The following is a 22,637-nucleotide window of genomic DNA, read 5'->3' on the forward strand; positions in this document are numbered from 1 at the left end:
CCAGGACACTGCTGTCTCCGTGCAGGCAGGGGTGCCTGGCCCTGTTGCTGGCCAGGGCACGAGGCCTCTGAGCAGAGGCTGCTACGGCTTCCCCTGCTCCCATGGCTGGAGCCCAGTCACGGCTGCCAGCTCAGGGGAAAGGTGAGGGCTCGGGCACCGTCTCCTCCCATCTGCTTCCTGGTGCCGGAGCTCCATCGGCCCCCGGGGCCCCCACTCTTCCATCTGTGAAATGGGAGCAGGACGGAGGCTGGAGCCAGGCCCAGCAGGAAGAGAATGGAGAATGGCTGTTGGGAGCTGAGACCCCTCCCCAGCTTCTCTGGGGCACCTGTGCCTTCCTGAGCTCTTTCCCTTTGATCCAGCTGGTGGCACTGGGCGGGGCAGAGCCTGGTGAGGAGAGGCAGAGCCCTGCCCTGGGGGAGCCCTTTTCTGCCAAAGAAGCTGAGACCAGTATCCATGGCAACTGCTCACTAACGCAAAGCCGGGGAGAGCAGAGCACAGGGACCGGGGAGAGCAGAGCACAGGGACCGGGTGGGAACACAGGGCCGGCAGGCCTGGGGGTTCCCCGCATACCTGAGCTGGCTGCAGGAGGGGGCTGCCGGCCTGGGGCTCTTGGCTCTTCTGGTGTCCGCCTGGTTGAGTCTGTCCGCCCAGGGCCTGTCACAGGGTCACCTGGGTGGGTGGAGGCCACGTCAAGCTCCCAGCTCTGTGGCTACCTTGGTGGATGCGGATGGCCAACAGCAGCCCTGCCCTGCCCCCTCCAGTGGCCTTGTCCCCTTGGGTGGCCCTGCCCTGGCCACTGCAGTGTCAGCACCACTTCGGTCCTGCCGGGTGGGCGGGGCGTCTCCAGGGCCGCCTTCCAAGGTGGCTGTCTGGCAGGTCAGCGCCCAGGTGAGAGGCCCGACCGGCCTGGAGAGCCAGCGCCCTAATGACAAACCACCGGCTGCCGGTCTCTGCAGGTACCTTCTGGCGTGCTGTTGACCCGTCAGAGGAAGTGCCTTGGTCTGGGACCAAGGGCATGACCGGCCAGCTCGTGCCTTAGTTTCCCGTTTTGTGAGGGGCAGGAGGGCTGCACGTTACAGCCTGGCCTGAGCTGCTCAGAGAGGTGTCCCATCCCTTCCCCAGACAGGAAGTGGCTTTTGTTTCCGCCTGGGTGTGTGTGTGTGGGGGGGGGGGGTGCTGAAGTCCTGAGGTCAGAAGGGGGATGGGAGCCAGGGAGACAGAGAACCCTGGCTTGATCCTCAGGCTCCTGGGGCCCAGCTCCCTACTGGGCCCTGGGCGAGGCTGAGTTTCCTGTTCCTGGCTGTGCCAGACCTTCTCTGTCACCTAAGGCAGGTCCTGGCCCTCTCTGAGCCCTGGACACACAACAGGTGATTTTGTGGTCAGGATGTTGCTCCCAAGGCTAGTGTGGGGCACTTGGTCCCGGGAACTCTTGTCTGCTGTCCCCTCCCCAGCTCTGCCTGCACCCGCCTTCCCCAGGGCTGTTTCCCGCCGGCCACCCACCGGCGGCTCAGCCTGCACGTGGGGCTGGCCCGGGCTTGGCCTTGTGGAGCGACCGGGTGGCCGGGTTGGGTTGACCCTGGCCTGCCTGACCCCAACCCATCCTCCCGGGCGGGAGGGGCGCTGGTAGGCTCAGACGACCTTGAGAAGGACCAGGCCCCGATGCCGAGGCGGGGGCCTGAGTCCTGACCACGGCGCACAGGGAGCCGTGGGCCTCGCATCCCCGGGAGGGACTTGGGAAAGTGGTCAGGATGGGCCCTGCGTGCCCAGCCCTCAGCCCCGATGGAGGGGTCTCCTCACCCCCACGCCGGGCAGAACGGCTTCCGCACATTCAGGAGGGCTCTGAGGTGACTTTGCCGGGTCTGCTGTGAGGGCAGAGGGCACTTGGAGCGCTGGGTGGGGCCCGGGTCACACTGGACAGCAGTGTCCTGCGGATGCTGGCCTGCTCCGGGCCTGGCTCTGTCCCGCTGGCCTGGGGGCGGCGGGTGAAGGGCAGAAGCACGGACGTTAGAGCAAGACGTGAGCAGGGGTGACGCGCCGGCCGGAGCGCGGAGGCGGGGAGGGCTTCCCTGTGGGTCTGCGCCCTGCAGACGGGCACCTCCGTGAGGCCTTCGTGGTCCCTTCACCGGCGAGCGTGGATTTGCCAGACACGGTCCGGGAAGCAAGGAGGACGATTCAGCTTCGTAGGCTGTGAAGTGCGGTGCCCCGGGGGTGGTGTTACTGGGTCACTCACCGTTCCTAGGTTGCAGGGTTCAAATCCACGCCAGGGCAGTTGGTGTGGACGTTGAGAGGAGGCTGGTTACGGCCTGTTTTCTGTGGTTTGGTGGGCGAAGGGGGAACACAAGCCAGTCTGGGGGCTTGGAGGCCAGGTCCTGCCTGGCTCTGGGGCCTCTATCCGGTGGCACCCTCGGACTCTCAGTCTGCCATCTGAGGGTCAGGAGCAAGGCCTTGGCCACTGAGGCCTTGCAGGGGGACAGCTGAGCGTCTGTGGGCTTCTCTCCCCCACGCCCCGGCCTCATCCTGGGTCTGCGGATCATGATAAGGGTAGCCCTGGTGGTCTTGGGAGGCCCCGAGCCAGGGCACAGCCGGGGACAGGGGTGGGGCGGGGGCTGCTCCAGGGAAGGAGCGGCTGTGCAGAGCCCCCAAATTACTAAGGCCGAGTCTGGTTCCAGGAAAACTGGCCCCAAATGATAGACTAGAACCACAGGACACAGGCCAGGCTGCCTGTCCCCGCCCACTCTGGGCACGGAGACTTGGTGGGAGGAGGGAGGGCTCTGAGCCCCGGGTGGGGGTGGGGGGCTCCTCTCTAGGACCTGGGAGAGGGATGGGTGTTTCAGGCCCAGCTGCAATGTTCTTTAGGGGCACAGGCTTGGAATCCGGGCCCTCTAGAAAAGGAATGGGGTCTCCCTGAGGGGCTGGGGTCCGGCACTGGGGGCCTCACGGGATCCCTGTGGAGGTGAGCGCCAAGCACCTCTGACATTAATGACCCAGGTTTGTCGGGTGGCGTCGCGGTGGGAGGGTCGGTGTAGGTTCAACAAACGTGATTGGGATTCAGGGTGGGTGTGGGGTGTATGGGGACCCTGTGGCTCTCAGACGGGCAGCCCAGGGCCAGTTGCTCCCGGAGGTCACTCTGCTTGTCCCTGGGGGAGGGGGCAGGTAGAGGAGAGTGTGCCCGAGAGCCGGTCCTGGCTCAGGGACCGCCCTGGCTGGTCCCCTTCGGCTGGGGGCGGGGGGGGGGGGGGGGGGGGCGGTGCCCGCAGGGCCAGGTCAGCAGAGCCAGGCCCTCAGGCTCCTGTAATTACCGGGGCGGGAGCTGCGGCTGAGTGTCGGAGAAGGGTGATCCTTCCAGAGTGAGCCAGCTCTGAGGCCTCCCCGGGACCCGTGGCCCATCCGTTCAGATCCCTAGGCCCTGTCCTTGCAGGCATCTGCCCCATTTTAGAGAAAAGAACACTGAGGTGGGAGTTCCCATTGCCCTCTGGTCATGGCTGGGGCTCCTACCCCAAGGCTTAGTGATCTGTGGTCACATTTTTAACGTTTATGGGCTACCTACTCTGTGCCAGACAACATCCTAAGCACTTTATACCGATTAACCCATCTAAACCTCACAACAACCATATGAAGCAGATCTTAACATTAAGGTACATTGCAGAGGAAGACAGAGATACAGAGAGGTTAAGTAACTTGCCTGAGGTCACACAGCAGGGTAAGTGCAGTTGAACCCAGATGGTCTGGTATTGGAGTCCACGCTCTTGGGGATTCAGCTAGGTCGTCTGCTCCGAAAAAGGCAGGGCGAATGTGGGGTGATGATGCCTGTGTTTGAGGGCATGAACTTGAGACCTGGTGCCCTGGCCTGGCTGACAAGGGCAGGAAGAGACCGCAGGGTCTTGTCATCTCCGCCGTGCATCTGAGGCTGGGCTGGGGGCTCCCGAGGCCAGTGTGAGTTTCTTCTTCTGTCGTGGCCTTTGTGAGGCCTGCGTGACCCCAGCAGGTTAGGATCTGGACCTGGCTTCTCTGGGATCTACCAACGGACCGGCCACGATGGGGGGGCGGGGGGCGGCACCGTGAGTATCCATGATCAGCCAGCTCTCGAGGTTACGGGCACCTCTTCAACAAGAGCTGCAGAGAGAGAGTTAGGGGGACACCCTCGTAGACACCCTTGGGTCTGACCCCCGGACGCGGTAGACCTCGACGGTGTAGACAGACACCCTGGGAAGAGGGCCTGGCTGGAGTCAAGGCTCCGAGGCCTGCAGGCTGTGATGTACACACCACAGGGGCCTAGGACTGGCCAGGCCGGTGGTTCAGGTCACCCAGGCAGTGTGTCCGCGACTCTTGGGTCTCACCTTGAGGCCAGGTGGTTGTGCAGACCTGGGTCACGGAGGCCTCCGGTGCCAGAAGAAGTCTGGGCTCCATTTGGCCGGCAGCGGGGATCCACAAAGCATGACTGCAGTCCTACTCGGTGAACTAATCCAGGTGGCACCGTGCGAACCGTGTCGGGCAAGCGGCAAGCCCTGAACGCATGTCAGTCCCCACATTGTCGTCGTCGGTGGTATTACTGACCCAGGGGCCTGGCCGACTCTGACTTCCGGCCAGAGTTGATAGTCTCTGGGCCGTGGCACCAGTTCCTTGAGTCCAGAGACGGGCTGTGCTCTCTGGAGCCGCCGCCCAGGACTTAGGAGAAGATGGTTAAGTGCCCGTGAGGCAGGCTGCAGGAGGGGTGCTGGGGCCCCAGGAGGGGGCCGGGGGGTGAAGAAGACTCTCTGGAGGCCCCCACTCGGGGGCCGAGGAAGGCAAGGGCCGTCTGGCCTGGGGAGTGCCATGCTGCGGCTTGGGGACCGGGGAGGACGCGGCAGAGCCATGGATGGGAGTCTGGGTGGCTGGAAGCCTGAGTGGGGAGAGAATCTGAGGGGCTGGCGGAGGGGCCGGAGAGGGGCGCGTGTCTGTGAGCTGACGCGCAGCAGACAGAAGTGAGGCCCAAGCCGGCGTGCCCCAGGGCCGGCTCCCGGGGCAGCAGGAGGGACAGCTGGCCTGGGACAAGAGGCGAGACCCTGGGGGCTTGAGTTAGAGAGAGAGGTGTAACTGGGGGTTGGTGGGACAGAATGTTCGGGCTGCTCCGGGGAGGGGGACCCCCGTGGGCAGAGGGTGGTCCTGGCTGTGGGTCCGGAGAGGCTCGACTCAGCTGTGGCCGTGGGCGGCTGGGGGCTGCGTGTGGAGCCCCACCTTGCGTGCCCCGGGCTGGTGGAGGGGCCTGGCCTCAGCTGTGGGAGGCGGCTCCCGGGCAGGAGGCCCGTCCTGTGACCCACCAAACCTCAGCCTCCAGGAAAGAGGCTAAAAATAAGGTCGTGGTGGGAAGAAGGGAGGGGCTCGTGGGCCCAGGCCAGGCGGGAGCCTAGAGGAACATCCAGGCGGCTGGCGAGCTGCTGTGACACATGCTTCCCGAGCCAGCGGCCAGCGGCTCTCACCCGCCTGTGGCCACAGCCCCTACCAGGCTGCAGTGAGGCCCAGCCCCCAGGCCCCGGGAAGGTTCTGCCTGGAGCTCAGGCGGTGAACCCAAGGCCTGGCTCCAGGGTGCTGGGGTGAGGGCCCCTAAGGCCCTTGGGGTCTGGCCTGCCCAGGAGTTCCCAGGACATCCATCTGGATGTGCAAAAATGCTCTTCCCTCTTACCGGGAGCTCTGTGTATCGGAGGAGGTCAGGGGGGCTTCCTGGAGGCAGAGGCAAACACTGGGGCTTGAAGTGCTGGAGGGGGTGGAGCATGTCCAGTCTGGAGGCTAGGAGATGCCTGGGGCGGGGCGGGGGACGCAAGGGTGTTTTCTCCGCGCTGCGGACCCCTGCTGGCCTCATGAGGACCACGCTGATACGGCCTTCCTCCCCGGACGTGCCCTCCTCTTGGCTGCGGACAGGCACCCGCTGCGCAGTGACCCAGGGGCGTCTCGCCCTCCTGCCACCTCCCACCTGCACCTGTCCGTCACCTAACATGTGACGGCGTCTGTTCTGGGTTCCGGAGATGCCCCGCCACGACCCTGCCCTGAGGGGGCTCTCACTGCAGTGGGGATGGGGCGTCTCTGTCCACAAACAGCCGCTGGGGGCTGGCTGCGTGCCGGGGCCTGGGCTGGGGGCCCGCAAGAGCCAAGTGCGTGCAGGGGCGGCACGGCAGAAGAAAACATGTTTGGTTTTTGGCGACAGAGCCTGTTTCAGATCTCACTGGGGCCCTTGCCTGCCCTAGGACAAGTTACTTCACTTCTCAGGGCCTCCGTTTTCTCATATGTAAAATGGGGTGAAAAATGTGATGAAGCAGTAGGGGTAGAAATCGCGTCTGCAGAGCCTCACTGGGTACCTAGAACTTAGCAGGAAGCAGTAATTTGTGGCTCTTAGCCACCGTGGGCCCAGCGAGCTCCTACCCACGTCCCTACGTGTCTTCAGAAGTCACTGATCCTGGTGTGCCAGGGGAGGGTGGGGGCACCTGCCTTATTGAGGGTGACAGGAGGGGGAGAAGCCAAGGAAGACTTCCCAGAAGAAGAGCCGCCTGAACTAGTGTTGAAGGAGCGGCAGGAATCAGCGCAGCCAGCAGGGTAGAGGACCTGTCGGGGCCCAGAGCATGGGGCGGGGATGTTCTGAGAAGGGGCGGGGTTGGAGGGGCTGAGCCTGCAGCCCTGTGGCCTGGTGGAGGCCAGTGCGCGTCTGAGGCACTGGGGAGCCACGGGAGGTGCTGACTGTGGGGGAGAGAGAGGGGCAGGGCGGCCCTGGCCCAGAAGCGGGGCGAATGGGCTGCGGGGCTGGGAGGTGAGTGTAAGTGGTGCCCTAAGGTTGGGCCCAACCGTGCCACCCGCGGAGGCCCCACTTGGTGGCCCCTCCGTCCACAGGGACAGGCCCCTGGCTTCCGCGTTCAGGGCACGACCACAGCCCGCCTTAGTTATTAAGTCGTTAACTGGGCCTCGCACAGCCTCTTCATTATGGGTAATTAGGGTGAATCCACTCGGCACTCATGAGGAGGAGGCCAGTGTCCCTCCGTGTCAGGCTGCATCCCGGAAGAGGGCTCAGCATCCCGGCTCTGGGCCTCGGGGGGCAGTCTCCAGGCGGGACCCTCCTCCGGGGCCCCGGGGGCCGCTTTGGCCACCTTGCCGCTGTACGACCTGGGGCGCAGGCTCAACCTCTCGTGCTCAGCTCCCTTGTCTGCCCAGTTCCTGCTCAGTGACGTGCGCCATCACCATATCCTGATGAGCTCTGGGAGACCCCTGAGGGCAGGTCCCTTCCTCCATGCCCTGCGTGGGGGGCTGTGGGGGCAGCCTGCCCTGTCTCCTCCTCCTGGCTCCCTAGCCCTTCTCGGTGCAGATGTGTCATGATGGGGGGGGGGGGGTTCCTGCCTGTGGCCCAGCCCCTTGCTGTCCTCGGAGATAAGCAGAGCTGGGGGCCCCTGGGCCTGCGGGGTGGGGGGCTGGGCGTCGTGAGAGGTGAGGAGGCTCCAGGAGGTTGCCGGCCCCCACGCAGCCGTGGCTCTGTCTGTCCGTGGTTGTTGGTGGCCTCTGGTTATAGTCCTCTTGACATGCAAAGTCCTAACGGGAGAGCAGAGGTGGTGGGGACTCAGGAGGAGGACAGGCGTGGCCTCCAGGGATCCCCTTCCCCCCAAGAAGCCCTACCTGCTTCCCTCTGTGTCTCAGCTCTGGCATCAGAAAAGCGGGGTCCTGGTTACAACCCCGAGGACAACTGAGTGAGCGCGAGCACGCGTTTGCCTGAGTCCCGCCCGTCTGTCCTCAGGTCCCTGCAGTGGCCCTGAGTGGTCCCTGAGTGGGGGGTGGGATCCCATGCCCCCAGGGTGAGCATAGCCTGGCCTGCAGATTCCCCAGTGGCCTGGCCAGACTGGGCGAGGTGGCCTTCTGTGGAAGGGGCTGGGTTGGGCGGGCTGGGCTTAGACTGGGGGTCTCCTAGGTGGGGTAGGGGACAGGGGCCCCGGGCATCAGACATAAGCACCCTCTGTCTTCCCTCCCAGGCGTCCTTCTGGACATCCAGCAGCAGTTTGGGGTCAAGGACCGAGGCGCCGGCTTGCTGCAGTCAGGTGAGGCCCACGCCCCTGCCAGGCCCCCGCCACACCTGCTGGGTCTCCCTGGGGGTCTCCTCCCTGGTCCTGACTCGCTGGAAGGGACGTGTGCTTTGTGTCCAGACCTCACTCTTGGCACTCAAGAAGACCGGCTTCCCCAGCCTCTGCTGCTCTCCCTGCAAACAGACCAGTGGCGCCCGGGGAGGCCACAGGCCCGAGTCCTTAGAGGGGACCCTTCTTTTGGTCCTGGGGCCTCATCAGGACCCAGGGGCCCAGGGTCTGCCCTGAGGCTGGTGAAGGGAGTTCCTTAGGTTCCAGGCAGGACAGCGGCAGAGCCTTTGGTGACCCTGTTTCCATGGCATGCGCCCCCATTTCCTCCGTCGCCATCAGCCTGGGAACAGTCTCTGAGATGCAAAGCAGGAAATCCCCACGGCCAGTCCAGGAACCATTTCCAAACTTGGGGAAAGCGCCTGAGTGCCTGGGTCCTGGGCTAGTCCTGGGCCTGAAGCTTTCTCCCTGGTGGGGGTGGGGAGGGGCAGGGCCAGAGCCCCCTGGGCTGGAGCAGGGGGGCCTGTGTCTCCATTGTCCCTGCCGACCCACTACCTGGCCCCATGCTTGCTGTGTGGCCGAGGGCCCGGTTCCTTGGCTCTGATTCCTTCTGGCCCTGGAGGGTGTGTGGTTGTGAGGCCCGGTCAGATCAGATGTGTGGGAGGAAGTCCGTGGTCTGCATTCCAGCCTGTGAACCCCTTCCCCTGCCTGGGCTCTCCTGGGAGGGAGGAGTGGAGCGAGCTGGCTATGTCCCGGAACCTGCCTGACCTGCCTAGGTGGCATTCCAGAAAGTGCTGTGCCAGCCTCCATGAGCCACTCAGCCAGGCCCTGCGGCCTGTGATCCTTTCCCAGGGTGGTTTTGGGGCTCAGACAGACGAGGTGATCGCTCCAGGGCGCAGCCCCAACAGACAGCTGAGGAAGCTGGGACAGGGGCAAGGCTGTGTGACCCAGAACCCTGAGGGGGGCCAGCCCCTGCCTCTGCCCACATCCCTCACCCAGCACAGGAGCCCAAACCTGTCCTCTGGCCCTCCCCCCCCCCCCCCCACCCCCCAGCCTCCTGGGCTCTGAGCCCACAGTGACCACCACTCACAGCCTGGAAGAGAGTTTCAGCCAGATGTGGGGAGTGGGGAGAGGGCAGGAGAGAGCCCAGCTCTCCAGCCCCCTCCCTCTGTGGCCCCGGTCCCGTCCCCTCTGGGCCTCAGCCTTGCTGACTGATGGGGTGTCCAGGGTCCGCCCCGGCCTCCAGCCACCCCAAGCAGTGCTGTCCCTATTGCAAGGTGTCCCTGGCCGCCTTCCTAGTGGACAGAGAAGTCACGGTGGCCCCCACTGACCCTGGCAACCTGGCTGGAGGTGGACACCACCCCTCCCCCCCCACCAGCATGGTCGGTTCTGCCTGCGCGACCTCCCTGGGCAGCTGCACTTCCCAGATGAAGGGACAGAGGTCAGCTCTGCTGGTGACTCACAGGGGGTCGCGTGCGGGGAGGCCGGCGGGCCCAGGATTGGGGCTTCACGCGTGCCACCGTCTCCACCTGGGGAGGGGAGGCCTGGCCGCGTGTCTCAGCGTCTGGCATCTCTGTGCTCTCAGCGTGGGCGCCCCTGGGCCGTGGTCTCTCAGGGACCCTTACCCCGTGGCCTCCACCCTACCGCCTGCCCCTGGCGTTGCCGGGCTGGCTCCCTGAGTGTCCTCACCCCTCGGCCACCTGAGCCAAGGAGCCAGGCCAGCTAGACCAGGATGTGACTCAGTGGGCGACCAGGAAAATCACCTAATTGGCCTGGGCCCCAGGCACCTGTCTCTTCCCCAAGCCCCTGATAAGGTCGGAGCCAGGTGGAGGGCGCCAGCCAGGTGCTGGTGTTTGCCCAGATCAAAGGGCCAGGGCTGAGAGCCGGGCTGTCTGCTCGTTCGTGGGCACCAGGGGCTGCTGGGCCCGGAGACAGGGCAGGGGGTGCGGCTGAGAGTCAGGCCTGGGCCTGCCTCTGCTGTTTCCCCTTGGGACCAGACCGTGAGCCCTGGCTTGGGAAGAGCCTGTCTTCGGCGGCCCCGAGCAGGCCCCCGAGCCCCTGCAGAAGCTTCTGGGAAAGCCCGCGGAAGAGCTCCAGCCCTGGTCCCGGTGTCTCGGGGCCCGGGTCTCCACAGCCTACACCCAGAGAGGCAGCTCCTGCTGGGCTCTGCCATAGCCTCTGTCCCTGCATTCCAGTAGGTTCCCCCCATCACTGGGGACAGAAAACCTATCTAGTCACCACCTAGGCATGACGGGGCAGGGGGGGAGCAGGGTGCGTGGGAGCCTGGGGGGACAGCAGCGAGGGCACACCTAGCTCTGCCTGGTGGCAGGTGGATCGGACTCCCCTGAGGAGGGGACATTTCAGTGGGGCTTTGAAGGATGTGTTAGAGTTTGTTCAGGGCATAGGGCTTACAGTCAGTGTGTCAGATTGAGCAGATGTGAGAAACCCTCCCCCCCACTCCACGCTGCGTAAAATATGCCAAGAAAACACTTAAATTACATAGCTGAGCTTGAAAGCTAAGACTGGCAGGGGGATTCCCAGGTGCCAGAAGCAGGGAATTAAACCAGGGAGCAGGAGAGGAAGCTGGTATTAAAGCCAAGTGGTGCAGGGCGCCTGGGGACCAGTATCTGTCACAGAAGCTTGTTACGGTATTTTTAGTGTAAACATTTTTATGATGAAACATTTTAAATATACATAAAGAGTAAAGAGACTAGCGCGACGAGGCTGCAGGAAGCTGTCACCCAGATTCATCCAGGGATCGACCGCCCACTCCAGCCCAGCGTCCGGGCTCCGGGGGTTTCTTGCAGGGTCGGCCCCGTGCAGGCTTGGGGTCCAGCATCGTGGGGGTGACGCGATTTCCGCCCCGAGCCCAGGGCAAGCCCCCTGACTTCTGGCTGTGCCCGCAGGCCCGTGGGCAGTTTTTCTGCCTGTGAGATCTCCGTCCCGGCTCTGGCTGTGTGCCGAGAGCCTGCTCCGTGCGGCCCGGGCTTTGCGGCCCCCTCTGCAGATGCGGCTCCTGACGGGAGCCTTTGTGCCCCAGGGCCCGTGTGGGGCACAGATGACAGTGCCCACTGAAGGCAGACTGAGCGTGAGCAGAGCCCACGAGGAGGAAGCCTTTGTGGGAGGGGGCAACGGATCCCAGAAAGCAGGCGACCCGATTCCCGAGGAATTTCAGGCCGTAGGTTTGCCGTAACAGATTTTAACGTCCTATGTGCTTCGTTTCCACGGTTCCAGAGAAAGAGTAGAATTTGTAAGACAGGGATAGCACCTTATTGGAAAAGAACAGGGACTGAAAAGCTGAATTCGCAATTCTGGAAGTGAAAACCGTGAGCCCTGGACGTCAGCAGTGTAGACCCAGTCGAAGAGAGAGTAAGCGGATCAGAAGCTGGGTCTGCGGAAGGGGAGCCGATTGGAGGCTCTGGGGACTCGTGTTTGCCCCCCTCCCCCCAGAAGGAAGGAGGCTGGGCGGGGGACAGGGGCACATCGTGAAGGGCCTCTGGCTTTGGTCTTGGGGCAGTAGGGAGCCAGAGGAGGCTTTGGGGCAGGCATGGCCCCGTTAGACGTCTGCATGGGGATGCTCTCTCTGGGGCGGGTGGTGGGGGAGGGCGCTGGAAGGCAGCTCAGGGCTGGGGTTGGTGGGGTCACGAGGACGTGCCAGGACGTGCCAGGACAGAGGAAGAGCCAGCTCAGACCGAAACCAGACGGCGGCCCTGCTTCGGGCAGAGTGTCCTCCTGGCCTTGCTCTCCTCCCCACTTCTGCAGTGGCCTGCTTCGTAGTCAGGCAGCCCCCGTGGCGGTTTCCCCAGCGCCCCCCCTGCCTCAGGGGTCTCCCTGAGGCCCGAGGGGCCGTCCCAGGGCTTATATCCTGAGCGGTGGGAGGGAGGAGAAGCCCCCTTCTCCCTACAGGAAGCCTGAGCTTGGTGGCCCTACAGGCAGCGATGGGTCCTCCCCGTGGCCTGGCTGCCGGGGCGTCCCGTCCACACCCTGTGGGCAGAGCCGGCCCGACGCCCTCCCCGCCCACGGGAGGTGCAGGGTGGCACATCTCTCCGAATGACAGGTCGGCCGGATCTGGACTCTGCAAAAATAGCCCTGGGTTCAGCCCAGGCTGAGGTGGGGGCTGGACGTGAGCTCCGAGGCCACCAACGGGGCGTCCAGGGCTCCCCCAGTTGAGGCCTCACCTGCCCCCGCCCCAGGACCAGCTTCTGGGATTGGACAGGGCCCCATGCACCCTGGGAGCAGCCCCCGGGTGGGATCAGAGGGTCACAGTGTCCTCAGTGGGGTGGTTCTGGACTTCTGGGGGCTGGGCCCTCTGAGGGCCCTAGAGGAGAAGGCCCCTGGGCATCCCTGTGGGGCGGGGACACCACATGAAGTCGTTCTGCAAGGTGGCTCCTCCCACGCTGCCCCCCTCCCCCCGCCTTGTCCGCGGGCCCCATTGTCCCCATCCTGTGGGCTGGCTCACCAACCCCGCCGCCCCCCCCACCCTCCCGCCTGCCGCCCCATTGTCCCCGTCCTGTGGGCTCAGCACACGTGAGCCAAGACAGGGCTTCCCCATGCCCTGACTGTAGGATGTCCTTGTGCGGGAGCTGCTGGGAAGGCCACCCCCACCGAGGTCTGGGTGGGGCAGCCAGGCCGCCCAGAAAGCTCTCTTCCAGCAAAGACTGCAGGCCTGGGGTGGGGGGCAGTGGAAGTTTCTAGCCCTGCCGGGACAAGGTTCCAGGCCTTTGCCGCTGCTGTTTCTTCTGCCAGGAGCATTTTTCCTCTTGTCCCTGCCCTGATTGCATTGAGGCCCCTCTGCTGGCCTGTGATGCACCCGAGGGCCTGGGAGCGTCCTCTTACCTGTCTGTCTGTAGCAGAGGGGAGGGCTGCTCTCCCTCGTGACCCTGGACGCCCTTGTCCCCAAGGGGACAGTGCTGAGGGTGCAGGGCGTCTGGGGGCAGGAGGGTCACTGTGTAGTTTTGGGCAGGTTCCTCCAGCTGTCGGTGCCCCCGCTCCAACACGGGACGACATGGTGGGGACGGGTGGGTGCTTTGGACCCAGCGGTGAGGGTGGGGACCTGCTCCCACCGGAGTCCCCTGTGACTCGGTCCACTCAGATGGCTGGCAGGGAGCCAGGGTCACGAAGTCGGGGCCGCCCTCCTGCTCTGCCGCAGGCCGGGTGGTGGGGACGGCGGCCTGGCTCTCCCCCCGGGCCCCGTCCACGCCTGCAGGAGGACAGACATGCCGTGGTCCTAGTGTGGCTTAGACCCTGGCGTTGGACAAACTCCTTTCGGCCTCTGGCACCTTTCTGTGGGATGAAGGTAGTCGTGAGGGGCAAGTGAGAAGCCTGTGCTTACGTCCAGGGCGCGCTCGGGCCTGTCTACAAGTGTTCCGTGAGCGACAACCAAGGTTCTCGTTAGCCGTGAGCATCGTGCCTCCCTAACCGTTGCACGGTATTGCTTATAAGATTTGTGATTTATATTTTAGTATGTATTCTCGGTTTTAAGCATCATCATCGCTGGCAAACTCCCGTGCACCCTTCAATGCCCAGCTCTGACATCGCCGCCTCTGTGAGGCCTCTCTTCACCGTCCTGGCAGGAGTTGGCCCTCTTGGTGGCTTTCCTGGCATCCTAGCCCCTTCGAGCTGGGCAGCCCACGGATAGGCTCTGCCCCCCGGCCGGACAGGGGCCACTCTTCCTCTGGTTCTTTGTGCCCTCTCCCCGCTTGGCGCAGACAGGCACAGAGGGCACAGTCCTCCCTCCTCCCCCTAATGTGCGTGAGTCCTGAAGGATCAACGTTGCTTTTCTGCCCGCATCCTGGTCTGATCTCAGGCAGGTCCTGTGAGGCAGGCCCAGCAGGACAAGTTCTTTTTCTAGATATGAGGAAGTAATTTCTGTGTGGATGAATCTAAACAAGGACCCGGTGTTGACCGAGGCCGTGCTCCGGGCGGGGCGGCGGGGCAGAGCACCTTGAGCTTTATCTCACGCTGCGCTCGGCACCCGGGGCCTTGCTATTTTTATCTTCGTTTGGCGGATGAGGAAGCTGGCGGGCGTGTGTTAATTCTCAGGTGTCGTGCGAGCCGGTAGCTGAACTCGACCCTTAGCGACAACTGAATTATGTACACTTGTGGTTAAACATCTTGTGTGAAACACAAAGGTAGTAAATACTCAGAACGCATCCTTCCCTAGTCACGTCCCTGCATTCTACCAGTATCTGTGTCCCTGAGGTTATTTACGCAATCGATCTGCCTTCGCGGCACTCCCGAGACCCACCTCCTGTGACGCTGGTCGGTGACATCACGCCACAGCCACGGGCAGCCACGGCCAGCCACGGCGGGCGTGTTCACCCCTCGACAGTTGGCAACAGTTGGCAAACACCACATCCCTCCCCCCGCCCCCATCCCCCCTTTATTGGAGTCCGTCGTTGGACGTTTATCAGGACACCAGTGAACTGAGAACAGAGAGGTGGTGACTTGCTCAACGTCACCCAGCTGGGAAGGATCAGAGCTCACTTTGGGCCCGGGTCGCGCCCCTCTGTGCTGATGCTGCCCGCGGCCCCAGTTTCCCCTGCGGCCACACCCCGTCCTGCTCACTAGGACAAGAGGGAGACAGTCACTCTCCTCCGGCCCGGCCCTCTCCCCTCCTTCACCGAGTCCATCCTTCCTCCCCTCCCCTCCCCGCCTCTGTCTGAGGGAGAAGCCCAGCCCGCGTGCACACTCAGCCTGGCGGTCAGAGCCCGGCCAACTGGCCACCTCGTCTGCCCACCCTCGGCCTTTGTCTGGCCATCTGTCCGTCAGCTGTGGGACCGCCTTGCAGGGGGAGGCCTGGGGGAGCTCCTTGCTCCCTGACCCCTAGGGCCTGCCCTGCCTTGCTGGGCCTCTAGGTCCCACCTGGGGCCCCAAGGCCCCTCCCATCACTCCCCATGGAGTCTTCTGTCTCGTTCTAGAACAAAACCAGGTCAGATCCCTCCCTGCTCTGTGCCCTTTCTCAGCCGTGGAAGCCACAGTCCCCACGGTGGGCCACAGGCCCTGGCTCATCTGGCCTTCCTCCCTCCTTCCTTCTGCTCCAGCCATTCTGGCCTCTATGCTATTCTTCGCATGTGCTAAGCATACTCCTGCCTCAGGGCCTTTGCACTGGCCCCAGTATTTGCATGATTGTTTTCCTTCCCTCCTCCAGGTCTTCACTGAAATGTCACCTCTCTGGCCCTTTTTTCTCTTGTGTCGCACACGCACACGTTTCCTGTCTCCCGTCTCTGCCCTTTCCCCCTCCTTAGCATTTGCCACCGCCTCATGTACTCTATTTTTCATTTTGTGGTTTCTTTCTCCTGCCCAGGAAGGCAGGAATTTTTGCCTGTTTCGTTGAATGAGTGAAAGAGTGAGCGAATGAACGACAGTGTTTCCAGACGCCAGGGAAGCCTCTCCAGCCTGTGGGGAGTGAGGAGTGAGTGTGACTGCATGACCTGGCAGGTGGAAGACTGGGGTTCCAGGCCCAGTTCCGTCCCGGTTTGCTGTGTGACCTTGGGTGGGTCCCTTCCCCTCTCTGAACCTCTCTCCCAAGTATAAGAAGGACGGCAGCGTGACGAGGTATGAGGACACTGGCTCCGGGGCCGGACACACAGGGGATCAGGTCCCTGCGGGGCTTTTGCCGCCGGTGGGGCCTCGGGCGAGTCTTGCCTCCCCTCTTTTGCGAGGAGGTGGCCTTGCACGGACCCACAAGGCCCCAGGTGGTGAGCTCCTGACGTGGCTCCTGCCACGTCAACCGCTCAGTGAATCCTCTGTCGCTCAAGTCCCCTGAGGGTCACCCGCTGGACAAACTGGGCCCGCGGGGAGGCGGGTGGGTCGTGGGGTCGCCTCTGGCGGGCGGTGGGGGCCTGGCCCCGTGTCACGGCCTCCTCTCCCCGCAGTGTTCATCTGCAGTTTCATGGTGGCCGCCCCCATCTTCGGCTACCTGGGTGACCGCTTCAACAGGAAAGTGATCCTCAGCTGCGGTGTCTTCTTCTGGTCGGCGGTCACCTTCTCCAGCTCCTTCATCCCACGGCAGGTGCGTCGGCTCCTCTGCCCCCCCCCCGCCCCCCCCCCCCCCCCCCCGCCCGGCTTCGCTCCGCCTCTCTGCTGGAGCCTCAGGCGCTGTCTTCCCAGAGCAGGGGTGGGGGGGGGGGAGCGTCGTGGCTGCTTTTGTAAGCTGGCCTGGCTACGGAAAGGGCCTCCCCGCTGCGAGCCTAGCTGAGCCCCGCGTGGCACCCTCTTTCTGACCTGCCTTGACTTGGGGACGATGCAAGGAAGGGCAGAACCAGTCTGGTCCAGGAGGCAGGGCCCTTTATTCTAGTCCCAGCTCTGCCAGCACCTTGCCGTGTGACCCCAGGTGAGTCACGGGCCCTCTCTGTGCCTCGCACGGTTTCCTCCTTTTCGTTTTTTTTTTAAGACAGCTTGAGTGTGAATGGGGGAGGGGCAAAGAGAGAAAGAGGGGCAGAGAGAGAGAGAATCCCAAGCAGGCTCCGAGCTCAGCGCAGAGCCCGATGTGGGGCTTGATTCCGTGACCCTGGGATCATGACCTGAGGCAAGGTCAGGAGTCGGGCACTCAGCTGACCGTGAGCCACCCAGCGCCCTTTTACTTTATTTTTTTAAGTAAACTCTACGCCCAAAATGGGGCTTGAACCTGTGTCCCCAAGGTCAAGAGTCACACGTGTACTGACTGAGCCGGCCGGGCGCCCCGCTCGGTGTGCTCTTTGCCCAACAACCAGCTGACTCCTTGGGTCAGAGTCCTAGGGCGGCAAGCATCATTTCAACACGAGGAAGGTGTTTCTTACTCAGCTCCCACAGTCCGGGTGCAAATGTCCCAACTCTGTTGTCTGTTCAGCCTTGTGATCTGGAGAGATCGCCCTGAGCCTCGGTTCCTTCATCTGTAAAATGGGACTAGTGTTTCCCCGCCGGAAGGTTTATTGTGGGAAATCGCCGAGCCGATGAGTGCCCAGACGGCAGACCGTGGCGGCATTCAACCAACCGTCACTTCTGTTCTTCCGATCCACAAGGGAGATATGTTGCTTTGATAGGTAGTGAGTCTCCCTTCGGCAGGAGGGTTCGAGCGGAGGAAGGACAATCACATGGTGGCTACCGTAGAGGGAAATAGAGGGAGAAGGAGAAGAGACCAAGATCTGTCTTCTTCAAGGAGCTTTTGGCCTCCGGCATAAAGGAGCAGACCCTCTCCCCGTCCTTGGGGGCTCCCGGGCTGGGTGTGGGAAGATGGGACAGGCGCCCCACGTTCACAGCCTTTGAGATGTGCCAAGTGCCGAGAGCCCTGAGTGAAGAGAGAGAGCAGTCTCTTGAAATCCATGGGGTCAGGGAGAACTTCCTGGAGGAGGCGGCAGGTGGAATAGGGTGATGAGGCCTTTGGTGGACGGGATGGCGGTGGGAGCAAGCCCACAGAGGCACTAACGGTGGGCGTGTCGGTGGGTCCACGACGGAGGAGAGCGTTTTGGCTGGAAAGGAAGGCGGGGGCCGGGTGGTGGGGCACTTCAGGGTCTGGGCTTCCTCCGGAGGTTGACGCTGGCCCAGAAGAGGCCGGAGGCAGGGGCGGAAGGAACAGGCAGGTGTGCGGGTACAACGTGGCTTCACGGAGGAGGGTCAGGCCAGAGTGTCAGTAGAGTCTGACAGCCACGGTCGAAAACGGGGGGGGCCTGGACCAGAAGCTTCTGGGGACCACGACGCCGGTGCCGGGGTGTGGGAGGGAGGGCGGGCCGGCGGAGGCGGAGAGACGGGTCGCCCCACTTAGTCTGTAGACTCACGGCCGCCACGGTCCGGGCCCCGCGGGGCGGGGCTTCAGGAGCCTCGGCAGTGGGATCCTGAAGTGCATTTGGCAGAGAAAACGTCCAGGAACAGCGAGGGACATTGTGAAAAGTGGCCGTGGAGGTGGCCTGCCCCGTTGGTCATCACGGGGTGGCCGCTTAACCAGAGCAGCAGGCCGACGGTGAAACGGTCCCTTCCGTGGGGGTGACAGGTGTGCCTCGGGGGGCTTGTGGAGGATTGACCGTGCACCTGGATGAAAGCTAAACCCTGCTTCAAAATAAGTTCCAGGCAGGCGAAAATAAGGGAAAAAGCAAAGTCTAAAAAGCGGGAGCTAGAAATCGGCAAGAAAAAGCCAGACAAGCCCGCAGGAAAGTGGGCGGAGGACGAGGACCGGCCGGCCGTCCCAGGAGGAGCCGGTGCCCGGTGTTGGTCCCAAGTCAGCAGGGAAATGCAAATTGAAACGACAACGAGATAACACTTCACACCCATCAGATGGGCAATAATTAGGGAGGTGAGGACACCAAGTGTTACTGAAGCTGCTGCTCGCGGTGCAAACTGGCGGGGCCTCTGCGGAGAGCAGAGCGGCAGGATCCTGCCGAGTGCCACGGGCGCGCGGCCCGGCCTCTGACTTCGAGGTGTGTACCCGGGAGAGAAACCCCGGCTCGTGCACGCGGAGCGGCACACGCGCACACAGGCGTTTGTGACAGTCTCGGAGGACAGGGGACCGTGTGGTGCACGCCCGGAAAGACGGGGTGTCTTCGTGGCAGGAGAAGCGTGAACGGGTCTTTATTAGCCGGCGTCGATGGGCCCGCTTCCACAACGCGTGACTGAGGGCAGAGGCGAGGTGCGGGGCAGGAGGCACGGAACCGTCCCCTTTACGTCCCTGTTTGGAAAGCGTGCGGGGGCACGTGCGTGTGCGGGAACAGGGAGGGAGGAAGCATGACACACGCACAAGGAGGGGGTTCCTGGGGAGGCCCGGGGACCCACAGGACGTCCTATCCACCTGCTCTCCTGCCAAGGAGGAAATCTCGCCTCCAGAGTCTCGCAAACAGTGTGTTAGGGGGTATTTTTGTCATTTGGGGATGGGGCCTGAGCGAGATGTGCAGTCCAGAGGCCATGGGGGGTTGGGGGGGGGCGGGGAATCGCCAGGCTGGAGGCATCACATTAAACAAAGGATCGGTACACGTGATGTGTAAAAGGCTAATGGAAACCGATACAGGACGACCCAACAGCAACGCGGGCAGGTGACCCCCAGAGAGAGGGACCGAGGCGAGCAGGCGGGGGGACACAGAGGCGGGGGGACACAGAGGCGGAGGAGAGGCACGGGGCTGGACGGGCAGTCGACGATGCAGAGGGCCGGCCCGGACGGAGACGGGCAGATGGAGGGAGGGAAGCGGGAGACTGAGCCGGGTAGCCTGTGGGCGGCGTTGGCCGGCCGGATGGGTGGTCAGGGTGGGGCCGGGGAAAGATGGCCAGGCTGGGTTCTCAGGCCCTGGGCAGCTGGGAGGCCGGAGGGCCCGGGTCCACCTCAAAGGGGGAGGACCCTGGCAGCTGGCACGGCCCCACCCTTCCTGGCTCAACTGGGCTTCCCGCTTTGATGTGTGGCGGGGGGCGGGCACTGCCCACTCCTCGTGCACGCAGGGTCCTCAGTGCTGCCAGGGCCAGCCCAGCTGCCCTGCCCGGGGTGGGACGTGAGTGGGGTGACCTGAAGCTCCCCAGGTGGGGCCGGAGCCCCCGGAGGCCGCACTTACAGCCGTCCACCTGCAGAAGACCAGCGCCAACCCCGTGCCGGGCTTGTGTGGAGGGGCCCAGGGGCCTGGGTGTCCTCGCTGCTGAGACGGCGTCGGGCTCCATCCCGTGGGCCGGCTCCCGGGCCGGCGTGGGGACCCGGGAGGGTCGGGCCGAGGAGCCAGCGGCCTCCATCCCGTGTGCCTCCTGCAGCACTTCTGGCTGCTGGTCCTGTCGCGGGGGCTGGTGGGCATCGGCGAGGCCAGCTACTCCACCATCGCGCCCACCATCATCGGCGACCTCTTCACCAAGAACACGCGCACGCTCATGCTGTCCGTCTTCTACTTTGCCATCCCGCTGGGCAGGTGAGGGTCCCTGCGCGCGTCCCGGGACCCCCGTCCCCGAAGTTGGCGCTCTGCGACCCGGACGCGCGGTGGCGGCCAGCAGGTGGGGTGGGGTGGGGTGGGCGGCCGGCCGCCCCCGGGCTGGTGAGCACACCGTCCCCCCCCCCGCTGTCTCGTCTGCAGCGGCCTGGGCTACATCACGGGCTCCAGCGTGAAGCAGGCGGCTGGAGACTGGCGCTGGGCCTTGCGGGTAAGGACACCCCAGCCTGGGGTCCGTGGATGCGTGCGCACGGGGAGCTGGGGGGCCAGACCCAGTGGTCCTGCGGCCTCAGGGCCCCGGGACGGCACAAGGGACTCTCCCACGTGTCAGGAAGTTCCAGGTCCGCGAAGGCGCATCCTGCTCGAGCCTGGCGCTGTGTGAGGGCAGGGCTGAGAGGAGACCTCTGTGTGGGGCCCCCCCCCCGGGGGGTCTGGAGCCCCTTCCTGTCCCGAGGGAGGACTCAGGCGAGTCTGCCGAGGCCCCAGGACAGTGCAATCGGAGGAAACAGAGATCCCCAGTCTCGCAGAGCAACGGAAGCTTAAGACAAAGTGTTTTTTCCTCAAAAGCAGGAAGGAAGCAGCCTCCGTGGAATTTCGTGACGGGGCGCATGGAGAGGAACTCCCTCCGCCCTGGGCTCGCGGGGGTGGGGGACGGGCCTCCCTGGGCTCCAGCTGCCGGAGGGGCTGGTATCTTGGAATGCGGGCCCGCCAGGGTGGCCTCCTCCACCCGGAAGGGCCCGGGGCCGTGGCGGCTCTGTTCCCCCACCCGATCCCTTAGCTGGGGCTTCATGGCAGCCAGAGCCCCGGCCCCCAGGCCCCAGCCTCGATTCCGGAGTCTGTCAGGCTGTCTTTCCACGCGTTCGTCTGCCCGGTGGTCAGTTCGCTCTCCTTCCGCCCCCTCCCACCCCGGCCCTCCTGGGGGCTGGCTCCTGGCGAAACAGCGCCAGCCCCCTGGGCCCTGGGGCCCCACCTGCCCGACCTACTCCTGCCCTATCAGGTGTCCCCCATCGTGGGCATGATCACAGGAACACTCATCCTGATCCTGGTCCCGGCCACCAAGAGAGGCCACGCTGACCAGCTCGGGGGGCAGCTCAAGGTGCGGACCTCGTGGCTCCGAGACATGAAGGCCCTGATCCGCAAGTGAGCGCTGCCGGCGGTGGGGGGGGGGGGGGGGAGCCCGGCTCGGCTCGGCTCGGCTCGGCTCGGCCCGGCCCGGCCCGGCCCGGCCCGGCCCGGCCCGGCCCGGCCCGGCCCGGCGTGACGTCCTGGCCTCTCCCCAGCCGCAGCTACGTCTTCTCCTCCCTGGCCACGTCGGCCGTGTCCTTCGCCACAGGGGCCCTGGGCATGTGGATCCCGCTGTACTTGCACCGAGCTCAGGTGGTGCAGAAGACAGCAGACGCGTGCAGCAGCCCGCCGTGCGGGGCCAAGGACAGGTAGGGCCGGGCGGGGGCGGGGGGTAGCCGTGCCCAGCGCCGCCCCCTCCGCCCCCCCCCCCCGCCCCCCCAGCCTCGCCCCCGGCCGACCCCACGGCTCCTGGCCTCTGTCCCCACAGCCTCATCTTCGGGGCCATCACCTGCTTCACTGGCTTCCTGGGTGTCGTCACGGGGGCGGGAGCCACGCGATGGTGCCGCCTGCGGACCCAGCGGGCCGACCCCCTGGTGTGTGCCGTGGGCATGCTGGGTTCGGCCATCTTTGTCTGCCTCATCTTCGTGGCTGCCAAGAGCAGCATCGTGGGTGCCTACGTGAGTGTGACGGGGGTGCGCGGGTGGTGGGGCGAGCGGGCCCCCTCCCCTCGGGGCGGAGGGGCTCAAGTCCGCTGCCTGCCCTGCTCCCTCCGGGGCCTGTCCAGGCCACCGGCACGCCTTGGGGTCCTCCTGGACCCTGTCAACTGCTCTGAGCCTGAGGAATTTCTCCTGCTGAGAGATGCGGGGGGGGGGGGGGGGGCTCCCCGCTGGCAGTCAGGGTGCAGGGAGCAGCTTGAGGCTGCTGGGGGTGGGGGGGCCCTGACGGCTGCCTGGTCTCTCCTGGGCAGGTCTGCATCTTTGTTGGGGAGACACTGCTGTTCTCTAACTGGGCCATCACCGCGGACATCCTCATGGTGAGGCAGACAGAGTTCCCTCGTGACAACCTGGGCCTCTTGTCTCCGGGGGCAGCTGGAGAGGGCGGTGAAGGGACGGGAGGCCAGAGGGGCTGGTGGGGGGTGGGCAGGAAGCCAGGCCGGCGGGGAAGGTGGGCCTGGAGGCAGGGAAGGGATCGGGCTTCTTCGGGGCTGAAACCCGGGGGCTGGGCCAGCGGGAGGGACGGGCGTGGGACTGGCGGGGAGGGGGACGTGTGCAGGCTCGGCGTGGCCGGGAGGCCGGCAGTGCCAGGCTAGCCCCCTCCCCCGGCCTGAGCTCCACAGGCCCTGCCCTCCCAGCCCGGCTCGGGTCCCAGGCGCGCCTGCCCGAGGGCCGGCGGCTGGGCCGGGTGGACAGAGGCCGTCTTCACAGGGCCAACAATGGGTTCCAGACCAGCCAGCCGGGCACAAAGGGCCGTCTGAGCAGTGGCGGGGGCTGTGTCCCTGGAGAAACCGGGAGGGGGTGCGGCCCTGCTAACTTGCTGTCTCCGAGGGGTGGCGGTTTGGGGGTAGGGTGACCGCTGCTCCTGTTCCCAGGGATCCTCCCGGCCAGGGCCTGGAGGGGTGGGAGAAGGGCAC

At 64.7% G+C, this 22,637-nt stretch overlaps 1 protein-coding gene across 4 annotated transcripts in view; it reads left to right on the forward strand.

Moving 5' to 3' along the window:
- SPNS2 (SPNS lysolipid transporter 2, sphingosine-1-phosphate) overlaps nucleotides 1-22,637 on the forward strand; it is a 29,398-nt gene that overhangs the window by 3,847 nt on the left and 2,914 nt on the right. For 3 of the 4 annotated variants that reach the window (XR_009255363.1, XR_009255361.1, XM_058705385.1), the window contains exons 2-9: nucleotides 7,980-8,045; nucleotides 15,953-16,089; nucleotides 19,773-19,924; nucleotides 20,087-20,153; nucleotides 20,940-21,082; nucleotides 21,223-21,375; nucleotides 21,495-21,684; nucleotides 21,975-22,040. Coding sequence is in view for 1 of the 4 variants with exons in the window: in XM_058705385.1 (XP_058561368.1) it covers nucleotides 7,980-8,045; nucleotides 15,953-16,089; nucleotides 19,773-19,924; nucleotides 20,087-20,153; nucleotides 20,940-21,082; nucleotides 21,223-21,375; nucleotides 21,495-21,684; nucleotides 21,975-22,040 (974 nt within the window). In the remaining 3 variants the exon portion in view is untranslated. The remainder of the gene's footprint in view (nucleotides 1-7,979; nucleotides 8,046-15,952; nucleotides 16,090-19,772; nucleotides 19,925-20,086; nucleotides 20,154-20,939; nucleotides 21,083-21,222; nucleotides 21,376-21,494; nucleotides 21,685-21,974; nucleotides 22,041-22,637) is intronic. The other variant, XR_009255362.1, reaches the window with a different exon arrangement.

Source organism: Neofelis nebulosa, chromosome 16, assembly GCF_028018385.1.
Source record: "Neofelis nebulosa isolate mNeoNeb1 chromosome 16, mNeoNeb1.pri, whole genome shotgun sequence".
Lineage (NCBI taxonomy): Eukaryota > Metazoa > Chordata > Mammalia > Carnivora > Felidae > Neofelis > Neofelis nebulosa.